This window comes from Aotus nancymaae, unplaced genomic scaffold (assembly GCF_030222135.1).
Source record: "Aotus nancymaae isolate 86718 unplaced genomic scaffold, 86718_ANA_hifiasm-v0.15.2.pri h1tg000011l, whole genome shotgun sequence".
In the NCBI taxonomy this organism is placed as follows: Eukaryota; Metazoa; Chordata; class Mammalia; order Primates; family Aotidae; genus Aotus; species Aotus nancymaae.
The window spans coordinates 58215060-58239926 of record NW_026988422.1 but is presented as its reverse complement, the minus strand read 5'-3'; the positions used below and the strand labels follow the sequence as shown (position 1 = coordinate 58239926).

General features: G+C 53.3%; 1 protein-coding gene across 1 annotated transcript in view; it reads left to right on the top strand.

The window, feature by feature from the left end:
* LTBP2 (latent transforming growth factor beta binding protein 2) overlaps nucleotides 1–24867 on the top strand; it is a 167692-nt gene that overhangs the window by 46015 nt on the left and 96810 nt on the right. Inside the window, exons 6-7 of the mRNA XM_064374527.1 lie at nucleotides 2079–3716; nucleotides 11021–11091. Coding sequence (XP_064230597.1) covers nucleotides 2079–3716; nucleotides 11021–11091 — 1709 coding nt within the window. The remainder of the gene's footprint in view (nucleotides 1–2078; nucleotides 3717–11020; nucleotides 11092–24867) is intronic.

Here is a 24867-nt window from a genome sequence, read left to right as displayed (position 1 = left end):
CGTATATAAATGAAGAGACTTGTGTGCACTTCCTGTCTGGAGAATTCTGATTGTGCATGCTGGCTGGAGTGGCCTGTGTGGGCAAGGTGAGAAGGGGGCAGGGTGAGGAGCAGCCGACTCACCATTGTTTTGCCTGGCGTAGGGGGACAGTCCTATGAGAGACAGAGGATGCAGGGGTCTGTGAGAGGTTGGCCAGAGAGTGCTTTGCTACGGCAACTCAGAGTGGAGGTCCTGTAGAGAACCTCCCAAGAACCCACATACATGCCCATGAAAAAGCCAGCGCTGGGCACCTGCCAACCAAGGGTACCTGTCGAATAAGACTTTGCTGCTTTTCCTTTAACGCCTCTCCCCCAGCCTCGACAAAGAGGAGCCACAGCAGAAAAGGAAGGTCAGAAAAACAGACCACACCCCACTCTCGCCACTGCAGGATCTCTAGCTAAGGGACAGGCCAGTGAGGGGAGAGGAGGACTATTAAATGGGACATTATATCGATTAACTTGGATGAGGTTTTGATCTGGACAGGAGCAAACTTTTTGTGCCTGAAGATTGTTCTTCATTATAGAAATAGAACAGTTCTCGTGTCTGGTAGGGATGACCTCTCGAGCCAAGGACTCTGTCTGAGATGTCATTAAGGGTGGGGAAGGGAAATTTATCATAACATGGTTGAAGGTAGTCATGGAGTACTTTCTGGATAATCCCTCCTCAGGTTCACCCCATTTAAAAACTCAGTCACATGAACAAACAATTCAATAACAAGATGATGTGAATGAACTGTTTTACGAAGATGAGACAGGGTGGTGTGTTAGAGTGATGACTGGGGTGAGGGAGGGCTGCTCTGGATTGGGGGTCAGGGATGGCCACTCCAGGAGCTGATATTTAATTTGAGAGGAGCAGTGATGAGAAACTATCCTCTAAACATCTTGGAGAGGAACCTTCCAGGTAGAGGGAAGGGGGCATTCACTTGGCTTGTTCAAGGAGCAGAGAGGGGCCAAGGCAGCACAGTCTGCTGGGTAAGGGAGAGCAAGAGGCCAGATGAGATCAGAGTGGGGTAGCCGGCCAGGGCTTTCTAGGCCAAGGTCAGGGGTCGGGGCTTTATTCCAACAGTAACTATTACCTGGGGCTGTCCTTTGTGTGGCGTGAGAGGTTGTGAACTGGTGCCTGCCCGCCAGCTCCTTCGCTCCGCCTCTCTGGGAAATAGGCTGTACACATGTGCCAAGGGCAGCCCTATTGACCCAGGCCTTTAGGCTGTAGGGAGGGGGAATGGGTGAGAATGGTGTGCTGATTATTGGAGACTCACAGTCGGTGGCGATCAGCATTCCCACACCCCTGCCTGCCTCCCTGCCAACACTAGAAGATGTGATTGTACACACTGGGTTAATCAGGGATCACTGAATCCCCCTCTGGGCAATTCCCAAGAGAGTGAGGGGCTGGAGTGGGAGTCCGGGAATGGACTCAGCCAGAGGCAGGAGGCCTGGATTCCATTCCCCTTTCACACGGGCGGTCTCCTTGAGTGACTTACTAAAGAGGCTCCATGTCTTTGCCTCTGTGAAAAAGAGGACTTCTTGGCTGGCTGCAGTGGCTCACGCCTGTAATCAAGGCGGTTGGATCACCTGAGGTCCGGAGTTCGAGACCAGCCTGACCAATACGGAGAAACCCTGTTTCTACCAAAAAAAAAAAAAAAAAAAAAAAATTAGTTGGGAGTGGTGGCAGGCGCCTGTAATCCCAGCTACTCAGGAGGCTGAGGCAGGAGAATCGCTTGAATTCAGGAGGTGGAGGTTGTGGTGAACCCATGCCACTGCACTCCAGCCTGGGCGACAGAGCAAGACTCCGTCAAAAAAAGAAAAGAAAGAAAGATAGGAAGGAAGGAATGAAGGAAGGAAAAAGAAAGAGAAAGAAGAAAGAAAGAAAGAAAGAAAGAGAAACAAAGAAAGAGAGGACCCCTCTTCTAGCAGCCATCACCGCGCCAGGCCTAGGCGTGACCCTGACGCCGCGGGAAGGGGATTGAGATCCAGAGCGAAGGCGACGGCAGCGCCAGGGCTCTGCAGCCACCGGAGCGCCAGGGCCGCCATTTCCGCCAGGGGGCGCTCCCGGGACCTCCCTGCGTCCGCGCCCCTCGCTGCCCCAGCTCCCGCCCGCCCTGCGGAGGGCGCCCCCGGCGGCCAGGGCGCAAGCGGAGGGGCCGGCGGCCCTGTCCCCCTACGCGGGCCTCGGCGCTCTTCCCGGCCTCCTTCAGACCTCCGAGGCAGCAGCCTGGGTCACCCGATCGGGAGCCGGTCCCTGAGGCGAGGGGCGGGAGAACGATTCGGGGCAGGTATGCAGTTCGAACTTGCCCGGGGCAGAAGAAAGGCGGCCCCGTGTCCCGGTCGTGGCAGCGCCATCTGCCCGACCAGCGCCCGGGTCAGCCCCGCGCCGCCCCCTGCTCCGCACGGGTTAATCCCCCTCGCCGCCCGCTCGCTTCCCGGTGCCAAAGTGGGTGTTGCTGGAATGCCTCGCTCCCTCTCCCGTAATGAGGGGGCTGAGCTGTCCCTCCGAGGAGGGGGCCTGGTGTGGATAAAAGAGACGAAAAAGCAGGGGGAGGTTTCCAAAAATAAAACCGTCCGAGTCCCCTTCAGACGGCTGCAGGCACTGGGAGGAGGCGCGAAGGTGCTGTGGCGGTGCGAGCCCCACTGGAGTCGGAGCGCGGAGACGAGGTTCGGGGCGCGCAACCCTCGCTCTGCGGAGAGCCGGACTCCCAGTCAGCCGCTTCGGGGCCCCCTAGACGCGGAGAAGCCGGGAGAGCAGCCCGGGGCGTCCCGCGCGCCGACCACAAAGCTCTTCGCGGTGCCCGCGCGCACCGCTCTCCAGCCGCCCCCTCGCCATGCCGCGGACCGAAACCCGCAGCCCGGGGCGCGCCCTGCGGAACCCCTGGAGGGGCTTCCTGCCGCTCACCCTGGCTCTCTTCGTGGGCGCGGGTCATGCCCAAAGGGACCCCGTGGGGAGATACGAACCGGCTGGCGGAGACGCGAATCGACTGCGGCGCCCGGGGGGCAGCTACCCGGCAGCGGCTGCAGCCAAGGTGTACAGTCTGTTCCGGGAGCAGGACGCGCCTGTCGCGGGCTTGCCGCCCGTGGAGCGGGCCCAGCCGGGCTGGGGGAGCCCCAGGAGGCCCACCGAGGCGGAGGCCAGGAGGCCGTCCCGCGCGCAGCAATCGCGGCGAATCCAGCCACCTGCGCAGACCCGGAGAAGCACTCCCCTGGGCCAGCAGCAGCCGGCACCCCGGGCCCGAGCCGCGCCGACTCTCCCGCGCCTGGGGACCCCACAGCGATCCGGGGCTGCGCCCCCAACCCCGCCGCGAGGGCGGCTCACGGGGTGAGCACGGGAAAGGGAAGTTTGGAGGGTGCAGAGGGGAGCCAGGGCTCATTTGTGGAGGGGCGTGCAGGCGAGAGGAGAGGGCGCCGCACTCAAGCCCTTGTCTCTCAGTCTTTAGTACTTCGGGGAAATAGCCCCGAGGTTCCAAAGTCGGGACTGGAAGATTTGATCCGCTTTCGAAGAGTTGAAGGCAAAGATAGATCATCGTCCTCAGCCTTTCCTACCAACTCGCCCGGAGCCCCGACGTTAAATCCTTTCGCAAGGCGCCTCTCCACTCGCCCGCGCTCCTCCAGCCTGCAACTAACCAGCTCTTGTAGACGCCGGCAGTGCTACCGGGACCCGAGAGGCAGCGGGAACAGGACAGTGGGGTGGGCGCTCCAGGCTCTTGAGGCGCAGGGGAGGTTGAGCCGGCTTAGGGCACGGGTGGGCGGAGGCGTAGGGGGCCCCATGGCGAGAAGGTAGACGCGTCTCCGGGGAAGGATGCTGGCAGTGAAGCTGGTGCGCCGGGACAAATGTGTACATTGGGGCGTGGGTCGGCCCGCGCACGCCGAGGCTGGATGTGGACGTGGGCGTGAGCTCTGGGCACTTTGGACAGGAAGCCTGTCCTCGATGTGGCTGCAGGACAGTGGGCGCGTGGAGAGTTGAATGGGTGTGCCCTAGGTGTAAGCGCGGCTTGCGCGCGTTGCAGGGCTAAGCCTCCCCACAACCCCGCAATTTCCTTTTTTGCTCTCCTTGGGCACCACTCCCTGCCCGCCACGGGCGCCGTCGCAGAGTGAGAAGACGCCCCAGCAGCCCCACCCCCAATCGGAAGTTCATGGCTGGGGGTGTGCTCCACCTTGCCTGAGTATGACAGTTGTCTCTGGAATGAAGGGCACTGAGCCCTGGGCAGTGAGGGGCTGGGTGGGGACACCATCGGGAAGTCTGGGAAGGGCTTTGGCAGCCTCTCTTTGCCTGGGCCCGATTTGCCAGTTGGGTTTAGTCCTGGGGAACAGCATGAAAGACGCTTGTACCCCGAGTCCTACTCCGAGGACCTTCCGCTTCACAGACTTGGCGCTCTTGGTTTTCCTTGGCTGGAGCGCTCTTCTCGTATTTCAGCAGGATTCACGCTCTGTTTCTTTCAGATTTCTGCTCAGAGTGGCCTTCTTTGGCCACTCCTGCCCCTTCTTCTTTCTCCCTTCACCCTGCTTTATGTTTCTTCATAGCACTTAACTCTATCTGACATGTCCCATCTCTATTGATGTGTTTCTGGCCTGGCCTCCCAGCCCACGCTAATGCAAGCTCTATGCAAACGGGGACTTCGTTGTGTCCATTTCTGTGTCACTTGTGCCTAGAATAGTACCTGCACTAGTTGGTATTCTCTCGGTATCTGTTGAATGAGTGAATGAACTCCCTGCTGCCGGTGGAAGGCCCAGCTTCAAGCAGGCGGAGAGTAGACCCATGCATTGCCAAGTCGCTTACACATAGGATTATTCAACAAGCATTAGTGGAAAGCACCTGCTGTGTTGCAGCTTTTTCCTTTCCTGATCTGTGCAAGTGAATGCATGCTTCCAAGGATTCTGCGTGCAGAGCATGGGAAAGGGGATGGAAGTTCAGAGTCCAAGGCATTGTTCCTTCTGGGAGAGCAACCCACTTACTTAGAATCACTTTGAAGAAATGAACAGATGCTTTCTAGTATTGGAAGCTTTCTGTTAAGTGCAAAGGAGTGGGGCAGTTGTGGCTGAAGAGCTGAGTAGAGGGACCTGTGACCTGGGGTCCCTGGGGCTCTATGGGCAGCATGTGGGGAAGCAGAGGGGAGGTGGCAGGAGGGGGCCTGGAGGTGCGGGTGGCTTGCAGGTGTAGCGCTGCCCAAGGACAAGGGCTTATTACTGTTGGCACTGGCCCAGGAGGAGGTAGCACTGCAGCTCTGGTGTAGGGGAACCCAGAGACATAGCTTGGGCTGGAGCAGGGAGGAGCTTGTACTGCAGGCATTCAGGTGCAGGTGAGGTGCGGGGGAGGTGGGGAAGTAGAGCGTCAGGGCTGGAGGGTGCACTGTTAGAAGTCATGAAATAATGTGATGAGCAGTGGATGTGAACAGGCGTGTGAGGACATGGGCTGAGTGCCACTTGCTGTACACAGGTGCACCCATCACATGACACACTGGTCAGGCTCCTCCTGCAAATTGTCTTCTGCAGCCTTGATATAAAGTGGGTTCCCTGACACTCCAGTCAGCAGCTCCGTGTCAGCTGCGGAGGACCTGAGTGGTCATCTTGTTTATTCACTTCCTCCACCCTGGTTCCTTGTAGCTAACGACTTCGAGTCAGGCTGATCAAGTTGGCCATTCATTGCCTTGTGAGCACCAGACAACCAAGGACCAAGTGCCACCTGCTGGTGAATCTTGGAGCTGCATCACTACTACTGGCGCTGCTTCATTCATTCAATCAATACTTTGGAAGGACTTCTATACCCAGGCCCTATACTGGATCCTGAGGATACAGCAGTGACCAAGACAGGGAGATTCTGTTCTCACAGAACTTTCAATGTAGTGAGGATTTATTGCACGTAATAAAGACTTACTAAGTTTGTGCCAGGCTTGATGCTAGGTATCTGGCATACAGCAGTGACCAGAGTGGACACAGTTTCTACATTAATGAAATTTACAGTCTATAGGGCTTCTTTTCTTCTTTCTTTCTTTCTTTCTTTTTTTTTTTTTTGAGATGGAGTCCCTTGCTTTGTTGCCTAGGCTGGAGTGCAATGGCACCATCTCAGTTCACTGCAACCTCCACTCCCCAGGCTCAAGTGATTCTCGTGCCTCAGCCACCGGAATAACTGGGATTACAGGCACACGCCACCATGCCTAGCTAATTTTTTGTGTTTCTAGTAGAGATAGAGTTTTGCCGTGTTGGTCAGGCTGGTCTCAAATTCCTGACCTTAAGCATTACACCCACCTTGGCCTCCCAAAGTGCTAGGATTACAGCTATGAGCCACCGTGCCCAGCCTCTACAGGGGTTCTTGAACCAGCCTTACAGCATACCACCTGTATAGTATTTTTCTCTACCTTTCACTCTTGTTCTGTTATTTTTCTTTAACTTTATATTCTGTTAAAATAACAGGATTTTGTGTTTTATCTGTTTTAAAGTATATTATGAAGTTTTACAAATGCACTAAAAGGTATTGAACATAATATAACTTACAGTCCAGCTTTATCAAATCTTAATATTTTGGCATATTTTGCTTCCAGTTTTTTAGTTGACATTTCCTCTATAAATTTGCCTCCCTCCCTCCCCAGAGTTAACCACTATCCTGAATTTAATTAATTCCAATATATTTTTTACAGTATTACTATAGATACATGTATCCACAAAATATACAATGTTGTTTTGCATATTTTAAACTTAGATAAGTGATGCCACATTTCATTATTCTTCTGCAATTTATTTTTCCCCTCTTCATTAGATTTTTGAGATTTAACCATGTTAGTATAACTTGCCCAAGTTTTAACTGTTGTATATTATTCCTTTGTCTGAATATTACCACAGTTATCCATCCTCCTGTTTTTGGACATTTAGATGAATTACATTTTTTTGCTGTTACAGGCAGTGCTTGACTCATTTTTCTCTATAAATAAATTCATAACTGAAAGGAAACTTTGTATCATTTTCATAAATTGAAAGCAGTACCACTTGTTATAAAGAGAAGGTAATTGTAGGAAAATTGAAAGGAAAACAAAATGTTCTTATGTTCTAGTTAGACATCATTCATTATCAGGAAGCTCAACCCTGTGACAAGTTCTGTTGGAAAGGGGGACTCGCATGTATTGAGGGGAGGACCTGGCGTTTTTCACTGACTTAATTAGGTTAGAAGGACCACTAAAAAGAGAATCACTTCCTCATCATGTAACTCAGATTGTCGAATGTTGTGATCTGCGAACCTAAAATGTAAAATGCCTTTCCTATCCTCAGTGTGGCTCATCCCACTTTTTGTGAAACTCCAGAGTAAATGAAGCAAAGAAGTATTAATTGTATACTACATGTTGGGCACTGTGTTAGACTCTAGAGGCACAAAGAGAAATAAGAAAGAAACCTCGAGATACCCAAGACCAAGATACAACCAATGACCTGAGACAGGTGGTACTAAATGATCCTAGTAGATAGAGAATGAAGGAAGGCTGGGGAGATGTCAGAGGAGGGTTTTTTTTTTTTTTTTTTTGACAGAATCTCACTCAGGCTGGAGTGCAGTGGCGCAATCTTGGCCATTGCAACCTCTGCCTCCCAAGTTCAAGCGATTCTCCTGCCTCAGCCTCCCGAGTAGCTGAGACTACAGGTGCGTGCCACCACGCTCGGCTAATTTTTAAATATTTTTAGTAGAGATGGGGTTTCACCATGTAGGGAAGGATGATCTCGATCTCCTGACATCATGATCCGCCTCCCAAAGTGCTGGAATTACAGGCATGAGCCACTGTGCCTGGCCCAGGGGAGGTTTTATACAAAGAAAGTAACATCTGATCTGGAAGTCTTGGAGTATGAAAAGGATTTCAATTAGTAGACCAGAGAGTGAAGGCACTGTAGGCAGAGAGAGCAGTCCAGGCAAAGGCATCAAAGTGAAATCCACAGGGCAACTGGGGAGCCACAGACCTTGTATCCTTGGAGGAGCAAAGCCTTGGTTGTGGATGGTCGTGGAAACTAAGTGGGGGTGATGGGGGCAACTAGACGGCACAGACAAGTAGGCACATGGGTGCCAGGGGGCTTTGTAGAGTCCAGTGGAGGGCTGTGGGAGGTTTTTAACAGAGGACTAGTGTGATCGGGTTTGGCCCAGGTGGAACGGCAGCTCTCCCAGGCTGCTAGCCAGGTGTGTTCCCTACGGTGATCTGGATACTGGGTGAATGTGTGCTGAGTGGTGTCGACTGGAAGACATGACTCCAAGGATCTCTGAGAGGCACATTCTAGGGAGTCAGAGCGATTGAATTGTATATCCTGGCTATTCAGGCTCATTTGCTTTCTCTGCTAGCCAGAGCCCACTGAACGGACAATTCCCAGCTGGTCACCTCCCTGGCCCTGCACCCAAGACTTTAATATTGGCCTGTAGAGATCCTCAGAGTCTCTCCTTGGGGACCTGAATCTCTCTTGAGCGCCCTACCAGCCCCAGCCTGGCCCCTCTGCCTGGCAGCCTTTGATTCTGGCCAATCCTCACTGTGGCCACTACATCCCTTAGGGCTCTACTCTGTGCAGGCAAAGTAGGGCTGGCCCGTGCCCTCCCACAGTCCCCTGCACAGCCATCCTGAGGGCAGCTGGGGTGATGGCTGGCTCAAGGGGCCTCCTTGGGCTGGGCTCCATGCCATGACCTCCTAGCCAGGCGGGCTCCTCCGTCCATGCTGTCTGGGTTCCCACAGGCACTATTTCTTAGAAAATTCCCAGGGCATGGGATCTGTTTCCTCTCAAAGACCTCCTAGCCCCATGAGAGGACTTGTCACCACCACAAGGGGTAGTGACGCACAAATGGGTGAGTAGTTTCCCCTTCCACTGGGGAGCACCCCCAGAAACTCTGAGTCTGACAAGCAGCACTTTCTCCGCCCCCAGTGACATGGGCCCTGAGGTAGACAGGAAGCTGCTGAAGGCGATCGCCCAGAGAAGCTTTGAGGTGGGCTGAGTGGCACAACTCTTGGCTAGCAGGACCTTCTGGGAGCTCCCTGGGAGGGAGGCAGTGCTCCACAACTTTGGGCCAAAGGGCCAGGAATGGGCCTCAGCGTTTTCAAGCTGCAGGAATTTATTTTGAATTCTTCATAAGACTCCAAAAACCACATAAGCTTTGGGGTCCACTCAAATGTCAAACAAACTCCTAAGTGGGACCAGATGTCACCATGCTGGCCGCAGAGATCACAGGAACGGCCGCCCTGCTCTGTCCTTCGCCTGTCCAGCCTCTGCACATCTCCCTTCCCTCTGACCCTCCAGTTCCAGTACCCAGTGATGATTTCTAATGAGAAGGATGTAAGCCAGAGCCCGGCCCAGCTTGGGCCTCTAGTCGCTCCCTAGAGGTGTCCAGGAGAAGCCCTTCTAGGGAGTCGCCCGGGTCTAGGCGTGTGCGTCTTTAGCTGCAGAGTCAGGGCTGGGTGGAAACTGCTGGTGTTGCCAGAGCGCAGCAGACACCTGGAGGCAATGTTTGGGGAGCTGGGTGAGTGCCCGAAACTGCAGGTCAGTGTCTCATGGGGGTGCCCTCAGAGCCAGCATCAAGGAATAGCTGAAGGGCCGGGCACGGTGGCTCACACCTGTAATCCCAGCACTTTGGGAGGCTGAGGTGGATGGATCACCTGAGGTCAGAAGTTCGAGACCAGCCTGGCCAACACGGTGAAACCCTGTCTCTACTAAAATATTTTAAAAACTAGCCGGGTGTGGTGCAAGCACCTGTAATCCCAGTTACTTGGGAGGTTGAGGCAGGAGAATTGCTTGAGGCTGAGGGACAGAGGTTGTGGGGAACCAAGGTTGCATTGAAGCTAGATCTCGCCATTGCACTCCAGCCTGAGTGATACAGCGAGACTCAAAAAAAAAAAAAAAAAAAGAGGAGCCGAGGGAAGAACTCTATTTCCCTATACAGTTAGTCCTGTTTGCCTCTCAAATAAAAATTGTGCCTCCAAATAAGAATTATGCAGAGGCAGCTTAACCCACACCCCAGCCCCATCCTCCTACCACCTTGCTGCCTCGTAAGCCCCTTTTAAGCAGGAATTCTGGAGTCCTGTTCCTTCAGTGTCCACTCAGTGCTCAGCCTTACCATGCACCAGACCGCCGGGGGCTGAAACTCCTCAGTGTGCATTTGTTGGCAGGTGACATCTCGTATAAACTTGAGACTGTTTTATGTGTGTCTTCCAGCTTTTCTCAGATGGTCAGCATCAGTAGGACAAGAACAAGGCCAGGCGTGTGGCTCACGCCTGTAATCCCAGGCATGGATATTGGGAGGCTGAGGTGGGCGGATCACGAGGTCAGGGGATGGAGACCATCCTGGCCAACATGGTGAAACCCTGTCTCTACTAAAAATACAAAAATCAGCTGGGCGTGGTGGCACACCCCTTTAGTCCCAGCTACTCAGGAGGCTGAGGCAGGAGAATCTCTTGAACCCAGGAGGTGGAGGATGCAGTGAGCCAAGATCATGCCACTGTACTCCAGCCTGGTGACAGAGTGAGACTGTCTCAAAAAAAAAGGACAAGAACCATGGTGTGTGTGTGTGTGTGTGTGTGTGTGTGTGTGTGTATGTGTTTTATGAGAGGTAGAGTTGGAGCATGGCTTAGAGTTGGGCCAACCCAGGTTTGAATCAGGCTCCAGCACTTACCTGCTGTGTGGAATTCAGAAGTCACTGAACCTGTCTGAACTGGCTTATTAGCTTTAGGATCGCTGTTGTTGCCCGAGCAGACTGCCTGCTTTATGTCAGACGTTAAAATTCCCACCTCACTTAACCATCATAACAACCCAATGAAGCAGCTATTGTTACTCCATTGTACAGATGGAGAGAGCGAGGTTTCCCAAGGACGTGCGGAGAATGACAGAGTCAGGATTCAGTCTTAGATTTGCATGTAGAATGCAGACAGCCTTCCCAGCCTCTCCCTGTTCCCCAGGCCCCGCCTGTAGAAGGTGGGACTGTCAGAGGGGCTGTAGGAATAGTCCCCAGCTCTGAGCATCCTTGGGTTGACTCTGTTTTGGTGACCCCACAGGAGGAACGTCTGCGGGGGACAGTGCTGCCCAGGATGGACAACAGCGAACAGCACCAACCACTGTATAAAACGTGAGTGCCTCCCCGGGTGGCAGACACACCGCTGTATCAAACATAGTGTGCCATTCCCCACCCTACTCCTGAGGCGGGCCAAGCTTAGGGACTCCAGAACCTGAAGCAGAAGTGTCTTTCCTAGTCTGTGTCCTGAAGATGCAGCCCCCCTTTGGAGTGGAGGCAATATCCAGTGGTAGGGAGGAGGTTTAAAAATGCCTCCAGCTGGGGCCGGGAGCGGTGGCTCATGCCTGTAATCCCAGCACTTTGGGAGGCCAAGGTGGGTGAATCACTTGAGGTCGGGAGTTCGAGACCAGCCTGGCCAAGATGGTGAAACCCTGTCTCTACTAAAAGTACAAAAATTAGCCAGGTGTGGTGGTGGGTGCCTGTAATCTCAGCTACTTGGGAGGCTGAGACAGGAGAATTGCTTGAACTGAGGAGGCAGAGGTTGTAGTGAGCTGAGATTGTGCCACTGCACTCCAGTCTGGGTGACAGAATGAGACTCCTCAAAAAGGAAAAAAAAAAAGAGGTCTGGGCACAGTGGCTCACACCTGTAATCCCAGCACTTTGGGAGGCCACGGTGGGCAGATCATGAGGTCAGCAGTTTGAGACAAGCCTGGCCAACATGGTGAAACCCCTGTCTCTACTAAAAATACAAAAAATTAGTGGGGCATGGTGGCGGACGCCTGTAATCCCAGCTACTTCCGAGGCTGAGACAGAGAACTGTGTGAACCTGGAAGGTGGAGGTTGCAGTGAGCTGAGATTGCGCCACCACACTCCAGCCTGGGTGAGAAGGCGAGACTCTATCTTGGAAAAAAAGTAAAAAGGAAAAAAAAGCCTCCAGCTGGAAACAGCTTCTCAAGTAAAATCACTGCTCATGTTTTCAAAGCTTCCTGCATTCCTTCCTGCTGCCCTACTGTGTTTGACCCACTCACCGTCCTGGCAGGGTCTCAGGAGCCTGCATGCACCTGTGTTCTGCAGAAAATGCTTGGCACACGCCTATAATCCCAGGCATGGATATGGGGAGGCTGAGGTGGGCGGATCACGAGGTCAGGGGATGGAGAGCCTCTACCTCCCACATTTCCAGGGTCCGTGTAGCGTGTGATGAGAATCCACCTCTCCCCTAGCGGCTGGCCCAATGGCCCTGACCTCTGTTAGGCAGTCTACCAGGATGGTCAGATGACACTCTGACCCGTGCCTGGAGCCGTCTCCCCTTGGACTGCTCTGATGCCTGGCAAGCTGGCTCGAAGGAGAGAAAAGTCATCTTATTTTGTGGAAACCAAGGAGTGAGTTGGGAAGAGCTAGAGCCTCCGTGCCTGAGCCTTTTCCACTGATGGTATCAGGGGCATTCGCAACAGCAAGAGCTGGGACCTTCATAGCACTCGCTTCGTGCACGGTGCACTTCAAACATCTGTGGCGGGTGAATGAGGAAAGTGGAGTACAGTCCGGTAACTCACCCAACGTCACGTGTCAGAAAAAGCAGAGCCAGGATTTCAATCCAGACAACCTGACTCCAGGGTCAGTCTTCTTAATACCTGTACCCTGCTGCCAGGTATCTTACCCTAATTTCTGGGCCTCGCTTTCTGTATCTGTGATCTGGAGGTGATGGTACTATTGCTGTCACTGCTCCCGCTCCTGATACTATTATCTAATAACCGAATATGTACTAGTGCCCAGCAGTGCGCTAAGCTCTTCACATGCATTATCTTAGTTTGACCTGTCAATCATCTTATGAAGTATGTGTACACTTATCATCGTGGTTTACAGATGAGGAAGCTGAGGCTTGGGTTTGAGGGAGCCCCTTGGATCTTTCTCCTTCCTCCCACAGGCCCCTCTTGGGTCCACATAAGCTCCCCAGGAACTCCGCCTGACTGTCCCGCAGGTGGCTGCCCTGCCTCTGCCAGTCCCAAGCCTGGCTGCAAAGGCTCAGTCTCACCAGCTCCCTTCCTTCAAGGTCCAGCCCCAGGCCCTTCTCCATAGGAGGGCTTCACAGTTAACAGTCCAGGCGTGTGACAAAACATGTAATTTTCCCAGCACCATGAGTGCCCTCGTCTGCGGTTGTCCTGACACCCCGCATGATGGGATGTGACGCCGCTGCTCCCATTCCCGCGAGGCTGGAGATGCGGGTTCACCAAGCTCTTGGCTTCTGCCTCAGGCCTCATGGCCCTGACCCTCTGCCTGTCTGAAGATGCAGCTCAGGCAGAATCCCTCCTAGGATCTCCAGATAACAGAACCAGAGCCAAAAACTCAAAAACAAACAACGAAGCAGATCTGCCTGCACGCCCTTTCCTTTTCAGGGAACCTGGATGCGTGGGGGCTCTCAGAAGTCAGGCCCTCTGTGGTCAGGGACAGACAGGTGGGTGAGAAACACTTGTCCCTCAACATTTTATTTTAGTTTTATTTTTAAAAATTTTTAGGCTGGGTGTGGTGCTCACGCTTGTAATCCCAGCATTTTGGGAGGCCGATGCAGGCAGATCAAGAGGTCAGGAGTTCAAGACCAGCCTGGCCAACATGGTGAAATCCTGTCTCTACTAAAAATACAAAAATTAGCTGGGTTGGTGGCAGGCACCTGTAATCCCAGCTACTTGGGGGACTGACGCAGGAGAATTTCTTGAACCAGGGAGGTGGAGGTTGCAGTGAGCTGAGATCATGCCACTACACTCCAGCCTGGATGACAGAGCTAGATTCCATCTCGAAAAAAAAAAAAAAAGAATGTATTTGTTTTTTGAGACAGAGTCTAGCTCTGTTGCCCAGCCTGGAGTGTAGTGGCATGATCTCGGCTCACTGCAACCTCTGCCTACTGGGTTCAAGTGATTCTCTTACCTCAGCCTCCCAAGTAGCTGGTATTACAGGCACCCATCACCATGCCTGGCTAATTTTTGTGGGTTTTTTTTTTTTTTTTTTGGTAGAGACAAGGTTTTACAATGTTGGCCAGGCTGGTCTCAAATTCTTGGCTTCAAGTGATCCACCTGCCTCAGCCTCCCAAAGTGCTGGGATTACAAGTGTGAGCCACCACGCCCGGCCACTCATAATTTTAAAGAAGAAGAAAGTGAGCTTCAGAGAGATGGTGACTTGCTCAGAGTCACACAGCTGATTGGAAAAGAACCTGAGACTCAGAATCAGCTCTGAGCAACTTCTCTGGGTAGAGAAGCCAGGGATGTGGGTGGCCAGGTGGCTTTATGCTAAGCAGAAGCTCTGGGGCTGGGGCCTGGCACTGTTATTTTTTAAGAGCACCCTAGGTAATTCTAGGTGTGGTCAAAAATCACTGAGCAGAGTTGGGGGTCAGTCACAGGAAGATCTGCCCTGGGGGCCCTCCTCAAATTTGAATGTTCCCCCAAATCCTCTGGGAATCACATCAAAGGGAAGATTCTGATTCAGCAGATCTGAGGTGGGGCGGATATCCTGTGTTTCTACCCAGCTCCCAGGGATGCTGACACTGCTGGCCCAGGGACCACACTTTGAGTAGCAGGGCGTTCCAGAACTCAGGAGGCCTGGGCAGTGATTGAGACTTGGAGGCGGGGAGGAGCGTTGGTATGTTCGAGAGAGCTTAGCCTTTGCTGGAAGGCAGCGTTGGCTGATGGAGAGTGTTGCTGGGGTTTGAGCTGAAGCTCGAGTGGGTGACTTCACGGCGAGTGGGCTTCTCCCCAGCTGCCTGAGGGGTCTGGGCATAGGTCTCCAGCCCTGGAGGTTCTTGGTTTCCTAACTTGCTGGTGATGGTCCAGCGTTACTCTCTGACAGACTGAAGTTTCAACCCTAGGAACTCAAGGTTGAGTGAGTTTGCAGACTGTTACAGTACCAGCGCCTGTGTGGGGGGCACCCTTGTGCCCCGGCAGGTGCTGCACCAGGAAGCTGAGGTAGGAGGCTGCCAGTACCTCCTCCCCTGGTATTTCTCTCCCTGGCCCTCTCACTCTGCTACCCCCTGGTTGCCCACCCTGACCCGGGCACGCAGGCCAGCAGCTCTGCTGGAGGGGGTGGCTGGTGGGCAACAGCCTCTCCCACTTGCAGTTGGCTTGCCTGCTGAAGGGCTGTGTGCTCATTAACTGGTTCCTGTGCTGTTTGCTTGTTGCCATTTGGCTGCTAATAAGCCTAATGAGAACCACACAGGCGGGCGGTGGGGTGTTGGCACTGGATGCCTTCGTCCAGAGCTCCGCAGAAGGGGGGCTCTTGGCTCCACACCCCGTCAGCTGGCTCTCCCCAACCCCTACGACTCCGCTTCTCCCTCTCCCCTCCCAACAGCTGCCCTCCCGGGTGGGGCGGAGACGGCCAGTGTTGGGGAATGTTCATGATTCTGTCCTAGCAGTTTCATGAGGGGATGCCTTCCTGGGCCGGCGAGAGATGGGGGCTGACAGTCTCCCACTGCCAAGAGTAAAGTCGAGTGCCAGAACCACGTGGAGACTCAGTCTCTCCCGGATATCTGCGGGCCCAACCCACTGCCCATGCGCAGAGAGTACTGGCTCCTGCTCACTTGCCCTCTCTTGCCTCTGGCAGAATCAATTCCAGGTCACTGTCACACACCAGTCCCTCTCGGGGCCTGCCTTCCTTCTGCCCTGCTCTGCAGGTGCCCACTGCTGGAAACCCAGCCCCTCCTTCCAGCTTGGTGGGGGCTAGAGCTGGGCCGCCGTCTCTTCCTCTAGTCTTGGTATCTGCCTTTCCTTCTGTGTCTCTGCCAGCTCTCTCTCTCTGGGGATTTATGTGTTTATGTATTTGTGGAGGCAGCTGACTGGGGCCTGCCGGGCCCTGCCCAGCGGAGGGGAAGAACTGGAGGGTGTGGAGTGACAGTGTCCTGTTTATAGTTGCAGCTTTTGGAAGACTGTCCATTCTTCCCAGACTGGCTCATGCCCAACCCCAACCCAATTGGAAAGAGGATTTGAATACTCCTTAGATTTCTCATTTTATCTCAGCCTGGATGCACAGGGGCTGGGGCTGCCTTGGGGAGGGCGGAAGAGAATCCCTATATCTGTCGAGGAGCGGGCAGGCAAGTTACTCTCCCACTCCTGCCCCCAACAGCAAGGCTCAAGATCAAGAGCATGTACTTTGGATTCTGGCACCAGATCCCTGGAGACGTGTTTGAGTCCCAGCTCTGTGTCCTGGGACAAGCGACTGGCCCTCTTCTAGCCACAGGGCCTCGTCCATAAAATGGGCATAACAATCTATACAGAGTTGGTTTTGGGGATGGATGATAATGAACTCGATAGCTCTTACTGTGCATCAGGTATGATTCTAAACACTTGTATTGTTAATTTTTAACTCTCACAACAACCCTATAAGCTAGATTTGGTTTTTAATCCCCATTTACAAATGAGTTTGGCTATTTGTCCAAGTCATGCTGCCGAGACTCAGCAGAGCCCAGACATGAATCCACGTAGCCTGGCTCCAGAGGGCAAGGGCTTAGCTCTGTGCTTTCTGATCAATGAGTAAATGCATGTAGACAGCCTGGCCCAGGCTAAGTTTAGCTGGTATTTTAATGCTAGATCAGGAGACTGTGCTGGACCGCCTGGGTTTAAACGTCGGCTCTCAGCTCTACCACGTAGTGGCTGCGGGACTGTGGGCAGGTTGCTTAAAGTCTCTGTGTCTCGGTTTCCTCTTCTGTAAACTGGGATCAGCATTGGGCCCTGCCTCCAAGAGTTGTAAGGAACAAATGAGGTAACTTCGGTCAGATGTTTAGTTCAAAGCCTGGCATGTTCCATGCACTCTATACGCGTTTGGCCTTGATTTTGAGGGCAAGGACTGTATCACTACCCCCAGCAGGCAGCACACTGGGTACAAGGTAAAGGCTCCATAAGTATCTACTGACTAATACAGGGCCTATCCCCACCTTGTGCTGAGAGATCCTTTTCTGCTGCCCAGGTTCCATCAGCTCTTCCAGAAACTCCCCACGGTGTTCAGGGGATTCTGGGATGGAGACACTGGAGTGGGCCTGGCATTTCTGTGCATGTATCACGTGGGCAATGGAATGGCATTTCCTCTAGTCTCCATCCCAGTCCTACAAGAACCCTGTCTCTCCTGATCGGAGCTCCTCCTTGACTTCCCTGAGGGAGCCTGTTTGCCCCATTCATGCCAACCGCATCCAGAATCGGAAGACTGTGGCTGGGTGGCTAAGAGCCCCAGCTGTGGTCTCAGACTCCTGAGTTCAGACCCTTGCTTCATGATTTACTAGCACGGTGATCTTGGGGAAGTTGTTGACTGTTCTGCCTCAGTTTCCCCATATGTCAGATGGGGATGAGAGGAAAATCTATTGTAGTTATAAGAATGAGATGATTACTTGAGGTAATACATGTAAAGCAGTGAGCCCAGGACCATGTTGTGGGAAATGCTTAACAAACTTTAGGTAAAAGGGTCAGGGCAAGGGTGGATTTTCATCTTCACTGACTGGTTAGCACCTGCCACTGGATGAACCATCCAATGGGGACTCTGAAGTTGGCAGGGAGTGGTGGAAAGGAAGGTGGGAGGTGGCAAAGGGGAATAATTATATGACCTCAGTGGAACCCAGCTGATATGAAGGGCACAGTCCCATCAAGAGACCCTATCGACCAGGTGTGTTGGCTGTAATTCCAACACTTTGGGAGGCCTAGGCAGGTGGATCACCTGAGGTTAGCAGTTTGAGACCACCTTGGCCAAAATAGTGAAACCCTGTCTCTAGTAAAAATACAAAAAAATTAGCTGGGTGTGGTGGTAGGTACCTGTAATCCCAGCTACTCGGGAGGGTGAGGCAGGAGAATTGCTTGAACTCGGGAGATGGAGGTTGCAGAGAGCCAAGATTGCACCATTGCACACCAGCCTGGGCAACAAGAGCAAAACTCCATCTCAAAAAAAAAAAAAAAAAAAAGACCCTGTCCATTTCTTCCCGCTGCGTGGGGGTACCCCAGATCTTCCTAGGGAGCAGGTTACCCTGAGGCTCTTTGTCCAATGAGATAATTAGGAGATGTGCTTGACTGGGAGCTTCCTGAAGCCAGGCCCTGTGTCCTGCTGACACCAGTGGAGACCTGGCCCTCTCTCCACACCTATGTCCTTGGTATGTGCTTGGGATCTGTTTGTCAAAGAGCTGAGTGAGCAAATGCTGGCATGGGTGGCCTGGCAGGTTCCTCCCTCCATCCCCAGCTGCCTCTTCTCTGTCTCTTTTGCTGGCTTCTCCCTCTCAACCTGACGTCTTAATAATGTTGGGCTTCCCCAGACCTTCCAAGTCCCTCACCCCACAGAGCGGGGCCATAGGAGCCAAGCGGAGCATGAACCGCCCCTGGTTATTGAGTGCCAGCAGGCACTGTGCCCGATCGTTTACATGCAATACTAACGGTAATGCCCGGTGCTCACTCTGCCTGGATGTGCCAAACACTGCCATCTTCCTTCAAACCCTCATGATGTTCTCTGTCTCGTCCCCTCCTGTTTCCCTAGCTGCTGCTTCTCCTCCGCCCACTACTAAACTGTGGATTTCCCGGGACTTAGTCTGGGTCCTTTTCTTTTCTTTGTCTTTGCATTGGTCCTGGAACCATCTGCTGCCTTTTCGTGGATGTAAACACCGTCTCTGGGCTGAGACCGCCCAGATTTACATGAATTCTCAGCAGGCCTCTTGTCTGACCTTCAGTCTTGCGCATCTGCTGCCTGCTCGACATCTGTGCCTGATGCCTCCCAGACCTCTCCATCCCAACTTGTCGAAAGCGAACTCGTGATTTCCCTCCTTCTGAGCTAACTCCCTGGCGCAGGTCTTACCCACTTTGTTGACTGGCACCCCGATCGACCTGCTTGCTCTAGCCAGCCACCCCATGGCCCCAGGGATGCCTTCCTCTCACTCAGGCTTTGACACCCACCCATTACCAAGCCCTGTTTGTTTTACTCCCTCATGGACCTGCCTGCTTCCCTGCCGCCTCTCTGGGCCAGGGCCCTGTCACAGCTCTCCTGAGTGATACCGCAGCCTGCTGCCTGCTCTCCCTGCTGCCCTCAACACATCCCGCCTAAACCTTCCTGCCACAGTGTCCCTGCAGTCACCCAGCTCCCCAAGGGCAGCCTGGGCTGCTGGCCTCTACGTCGAGGCACACTCCGCTGCCTCCGTGTCTGCTCCTATCATCTCTCAGTGCAGCTGGCCCTTGTCATCTTCCCAGTCTCTGTTTTGACGTGCCCTCCTCAGAGGGGCTGCCCTGGCCACTCTGGCTTGAGCAGCCCCCACCAGCCTTGTTCTTCGGGATCTCGGGCCCTCGACTATCTCCTCCATCCCTCACGTCCCAAGTTCTGCTCCATTTCTTTGTTTTTTATTTTTATTTTTGAGATGGAGTCTCGCTCTGTCAACCAGGCTGGAGTGCAGTGGCGCAGTCTCAGCTCACTGCAACCTCTGCCTCCCAGGTTCAAGCGGTTCTCCTGTCTCAGCCTCTCAAGTAGCTGGGATTACAGGTGTGTGCTACCACGCCTGATTAATTTTTACATTTTTTGTAGAGATGGGGTTTCATCATGTTCGCTAGACTGGTCTTGAACTCCTGACCTCAGGTGATCTGCCAGCCTTAGCCTCCCAAAGTGCTGGGATTTCAGGCATGAGCCACCGCTCCCAGCCTGCTCGACTTCTTTGTTTACCTATTGAGTGATAGTCCCTCTGACTAAATTGGAAGCCCCAAGAGGACAGTCTCTTGTTTGCCATCCTGGCAGGTCGTGCGTTTGAATACATGACCATTTTCATTTTCTTTTCTTTTTCTTTTTTTTTTTTGAGATGGAGTCTCACTCTTTCGCCAGGCTGGAATGCAGTGGCACCATCTCGGCTCACTGCAACCTCTGCCTCCCAGGTTCAAGCAATTCTCCTGCCTCAGCTTCCTGAGTAGCTGGGACTACAGGTGAGTGCCACCACACCTGGCTAATTTTTGTATTTTTAGTACAGACAGGGTTTCATCATATTGGCCAGGCATGATCCACCTGCCTCGGCCTCCCAAAGTGCTGGGATTACAGGCGTGAACCGCCGCACCTGGCTGCATGACCATTTCCTGGAGAAGAACACTGAGACTCACAGAGGTGATGAAACTGGCCCCAGGTGAGGTCCCGCAGTCAGATCTCAAACATGTGTCTCCGACAACAGGGCCACACTGTCCTTCCTGCCTCTGCCCTGGCCTTTCTGAGTTGTCAGTGTTTGGGGTGGTGGCTCGTCCCTCCAGACCGTCCCGGGCCTGGGCGTGGAGCTGGTGCTGCTGTGGGAGGGTGGCTGGCTCCACTCCAGCCCAGAACTGTCTCCCCTGGAAGCTACTTCTCTGGAAAAGACTCATCCCCAGGGACCCCTCCCAGCCTGTCTCACCTCTGGGGCTCCTCTGGCACTGAGGCCTCCTCCCAGACCAGCTCTTGGGACTGTGGGGATGGATGGATGACTCTCCTCAGCCCTGGGCGGTGAGCTGGGCCCAGAGTCTTCCTCCTCATGCCTGCTGGAGCCAGTAGGATTGGGGCTGCTCTCTGCCCCAGCCCCTGGCCCTGAGGCTCCCCGGCCCCCACCTGGCCCAGCCTCGTAGCATTTGTTAATGCGATTAACAGGGCGGTCTGTGCTGAAGGGCTGGGGGCCAAGGTCTGACTCACACCTCCCCTTCCTCCCCTCCAGCCGCCAAACGGTAGAGGCCCACTTGGCCTGCCAGACAGCGTCTGCAGAGAGCGCGTGAGGGGCCAAGAACGGCATCTTTCTCTCATTAGAAGCTTTTATGTGAACACAACTGCTATTTTGAAGCTGGGCACTTGGCCGGCCCCAGAGCCCCAGTGCGGTTTCCAGCCGTCCTGAGCCATGGCCCCGGCACAGCTGTGTGGGAGCTGGGCGAGCCCTGGAGGCCCTGGCTTCTCCCACAGCCTGGGGGCTCAGGCCCTCCGTCAGGGCCTGGGAGACACGGCGGGGCAGAGCTTACAAGTGGAGAGAGAGATGCTGAGGAGGATTCCGAGGGTGTATGTGAGCCAGACAGGGATTCCCCGGGCTGAGGGAGCTCTGACATCAGGGTCCATCCCCTTCCATGGAAACCAAAGGTCAAAGTTGTGGAGAACAGCTCAGGGCCTCAGGTGGACCCCCCAGTAAGCAGATTCCAGGGACAGACTGAGGGCTCCAGATGGGGGTCCCACATCGGGTGCCCAGGGAGGTCTGAGGTAAATACTGTGGATGAGGTACAAACTGCCCCACATGCAAAGGCCTAGCTGTGAAAGGGGACATGGCCCCATCCTGAGGAGGGGATCAGGTGGCTCAGTGGATAGGGTCTTAGCATCTCACTGACACAGATTTTGGGGATTTTAGGGATAATGGAGGTTTAACCTGGGGAGCAGCTGAACTTCAGGATTTGGGGGCTGGGCGGAGAGTCTGGAGCTGAGATTCCTCTCCCAGACCAGAGAGGGGGTGGCACTGGAAGCCAGCAAGGAAGGGAAGGGCTGGAGGGCCCCACCCGGAAGTTGGTGCCTCCTCTGTCTAATGGGTCATAGATGGAGGGAGAAGGTGTCTCTGGGGTCCAAGTGATAGAGCTGATAACAAACGCCCTGCCTGGGGGTGAGGGGGCGGGGTGTGGGGTGGGGAGGGGCCGGGCTATATTTGACACCTGGAAAGCAGTCCCCACCTTGTACTGCGGCCCCCACCCTGCACCACGGTCCTTGGTTGTTCATCTCTATAACTGGGGCCTGAGCTGACATTGCCCTTTCCTGGGGAAAAGGCCATAGCAGAGAAGCTCAGAAGCCATCTTGCCTCTGAGGGAGTGGTTTTGTGTTGCTGTTTTAAGCTTGGCCTCGCTGGCCAGTGGAACTTCCTGTGATGATGGACTTGTTCTATCTCTTGCTGTCCAGTGTGGTAGCCGTGAGCCACGTGTGGCTGTCGAGCACTTGAAATATGGCTTGTGAGACTGAAGGAACTGCATTTTAAATTTTATTTAATCTGAATCCATTTAAACTTAAATAACCACAGACAGTTCGCAGCTACAGCACAGCCTTAGAGGGTACAAAGTATGTCCACGTCCAGGTGCTCAGCTGAGACTCATGACAGCTCTTTGAAGCAGGAATTATCAGCCCCATTTCATGGACAAGGCCACTGGCACATTGGTGGAGACATCTCAGTGAGATGAGATGTGTCCGGAGTTGTGCAACTGAGATGTCGCTGAGCTGGGGTCAAACCAAACCAATAGTAGCAGGAACTACTGGGCACTACCCAGTAGCTAATCCGCAGGGGCTGCGAGCAGACGGTAGGAGCAGCCTGCGTGGGATGGTGGTGGGGGTGCTGTTTCTAGAATCTTTCCCAGGTCTGCCCATTCTAAGTTTGGCCCCTTCCTAAAAGTAGGGGTTTTGTGTGGAAAATCTGAGTGAATCTCTGATGACTGTTCTGGGGTGGAGTGAGGGGAGAAAGGGCTCAGCTAGGAAGTTGGGGGGATCAGGGGAACGATGCCTTTTATTTCTTGTTTTTAAAGCAATTTCAGAAGCTTTCTTTTATTTCCCCCTCTTTTGGCATCGCTGCTCACTCCCCAGAGTGGAACACCACAGCTGGGACTTTCCACCTCTCTAATGCTCAGTGAAGAAGAGCAGGTCTGGGGAATGTGGAACAGAAAGGGTTCCAAAGAGCCCAAATGATGAATGGCTGAAGACTGGCATCGGCAAGCGAGCTTGAGGAGGCCGCGTGACAGTGTAGCCTTCCGGTTGTCCGAGGGCACTGTCCCGGGGCTGGGGGGTTATCTCCGGTTGTCCGAGGGCACTGTCCCGGGGCTGGGGGGTTAACTCCGGTTGTCCGAGGGCACTGTCCCGGGGCTGGGGGGTTATCTCCGGTTGTCCGAGGGCACTGTCCCGGGGCTGGGGGGTTAACTCCGGTTGTCCGAGGGCACTGTCCCGGGGCTGGGGGGTTATCTCCGGTTGTCCGAGGGCACTGTCCCGGGGGCTGGGAGGTTATCTCCGGTTGTCCGAGGGCACTGTCCCGGGGCTGGGGGGTTAACTCCGGTTGTCCGAGGGCACTGTCCCGGGGCTGGGAGGTTAACTCCGGTTGTCCGAGGGCACTGTCCCGGGGCTGGGAGGTATTCCGTCTTGTGTAGATTAACTTCCAGAGGCTAAACATGGACATTATGGTATCATGCTCGATAACTGGACCAAGCATCAAATAGAGATTCGTTAGAGCCACATAACCCATACTGGGTTGATTTCTCAAGTATAAGGCATGATCTCTACTCACTTAAATTTGTTTATATATATTTTTAGAGACAGCGTCTTGCTCTGTTGTCCAGACTGGAATGCAGTGGCACCATCATGGCTCACTGCAGCCTCAAACTCCTGAGCCCAAGTGATGCCTCCCGCCTCAGCCTCCCAAGTAGCTAAGACTAGGGGTGTGCACCATCACACCCAGCTAATCAAAAAACTTTTTTTGTAGAGGTGGGGTCCCACTATGTTTCCCAGGCTGGGCAAGCTCTTGGACTCAGGCAGTCCTCCAGCCTCAGCCTCCTAAAGTGCTGGGATTACAGGCGTGAGCCACATCACCCACCTCTATGATCTCTACTGTTGAAGAAAAATTGGAGGCATGAAACTCCAAAGGCAAAACATGAAGACTCCCTGGTCCACCGTGGTTGGAGGTTTTCTCTCTTAAAATTCCTGCAGCACTGCATGGAACTGCTTCTCCGGGGACCTCAGCATTTCCTTCTTTGCTTTAAGCAACAGCCTCTGCCACTGGAGCTTCTGAGATGGCTGATTTCCTTTTGGATATTTAAGTTTTGAAATCGTACTCATTTGGCCTAGGAATGTTTCACTTTAGTCTCCTTTAAACAAAGGACACACAACCACGATTGCCTCTCCCTCCCAAAGGGTCACTGGACTCCATGCACCAGTAACTTTTCCGAAAATATCTTAAGTACCAACATACAGTGGCCAGCTTTTCATTTTTCCCAGTAGGGAAAAAGGAAAAACAAAACCAATTACCACTTGCCAACACCTTTAATTAGAAAGAACATTTTAACTCCAAAAATGTAGAAAAGACATCATCTTAAAAGACACTCTTTAGATGGGAAAAAAGTAGTATTATGAAAAAGAAACAACTCAGGAAAGTGTTTATTTTTCTGACTTTAAGGCAGACCAGTAAAAACTGTCAGAATGTTCCCATTCATAGACAGGCACTTGATGCCACCATCATGGGCAATTTAGGGGTGGCTTTTGGGGGAGTGGAGAGAGAGGAGAGGAGTCTACATGCTCCAATCCCATAATGTGGACACTCGGCTCAGATCATGGTGCTTACATTTCCGTGAGGAAGTCAAGTAGTTCCAGGCATCTTGCTGAGACTTGTGAAAACAAGAGAGGATGCGAGTGAAGCCGGTGAGGGCTGATTCTAAACCTCTAAAAACCTGAAACTTGGAGGCTCTGCCTCAGCAGATAGGGCATCCGCACCGTCTCCTACATGGTTAATTCAGAAGGGTTAGCTTCCTGAGGGCATTTTCCCCACCAACACGTCTGGCTGGTGTGGAAGCCTTTTAGAACTTTATTTACGATGATATTATATATTAAATGCCATTTCCACAGTTTCCGCTAACCACTCATTTCCCATGAGCTGTTTGTTCATTGCACCAACCAAAGTTTGCCAGCCCTAACCCTCACTGAGGATCGAATTCCCTGCTTGGAAAGTGGCTTCTAGGAGTGTGCGAACCCCCACTGGTCAGAGCTTCCCCCATGCAGGGCCCAGTCTTGTTTACCTTTCTGCCCTTGGTACTCAGTCTGATAAAGATAGGGTGCTTGCTAAATGTTTTTGGGAAGTATTATTAGTAAGCAAGGCAGAGCTGGAGCTGTGAGTCATGGCGAGCCACAGGGGCTTGGCTTGCGGGGTTTGGGGCCTTGCATTGCTAGAGAGTGAAATATCTTATT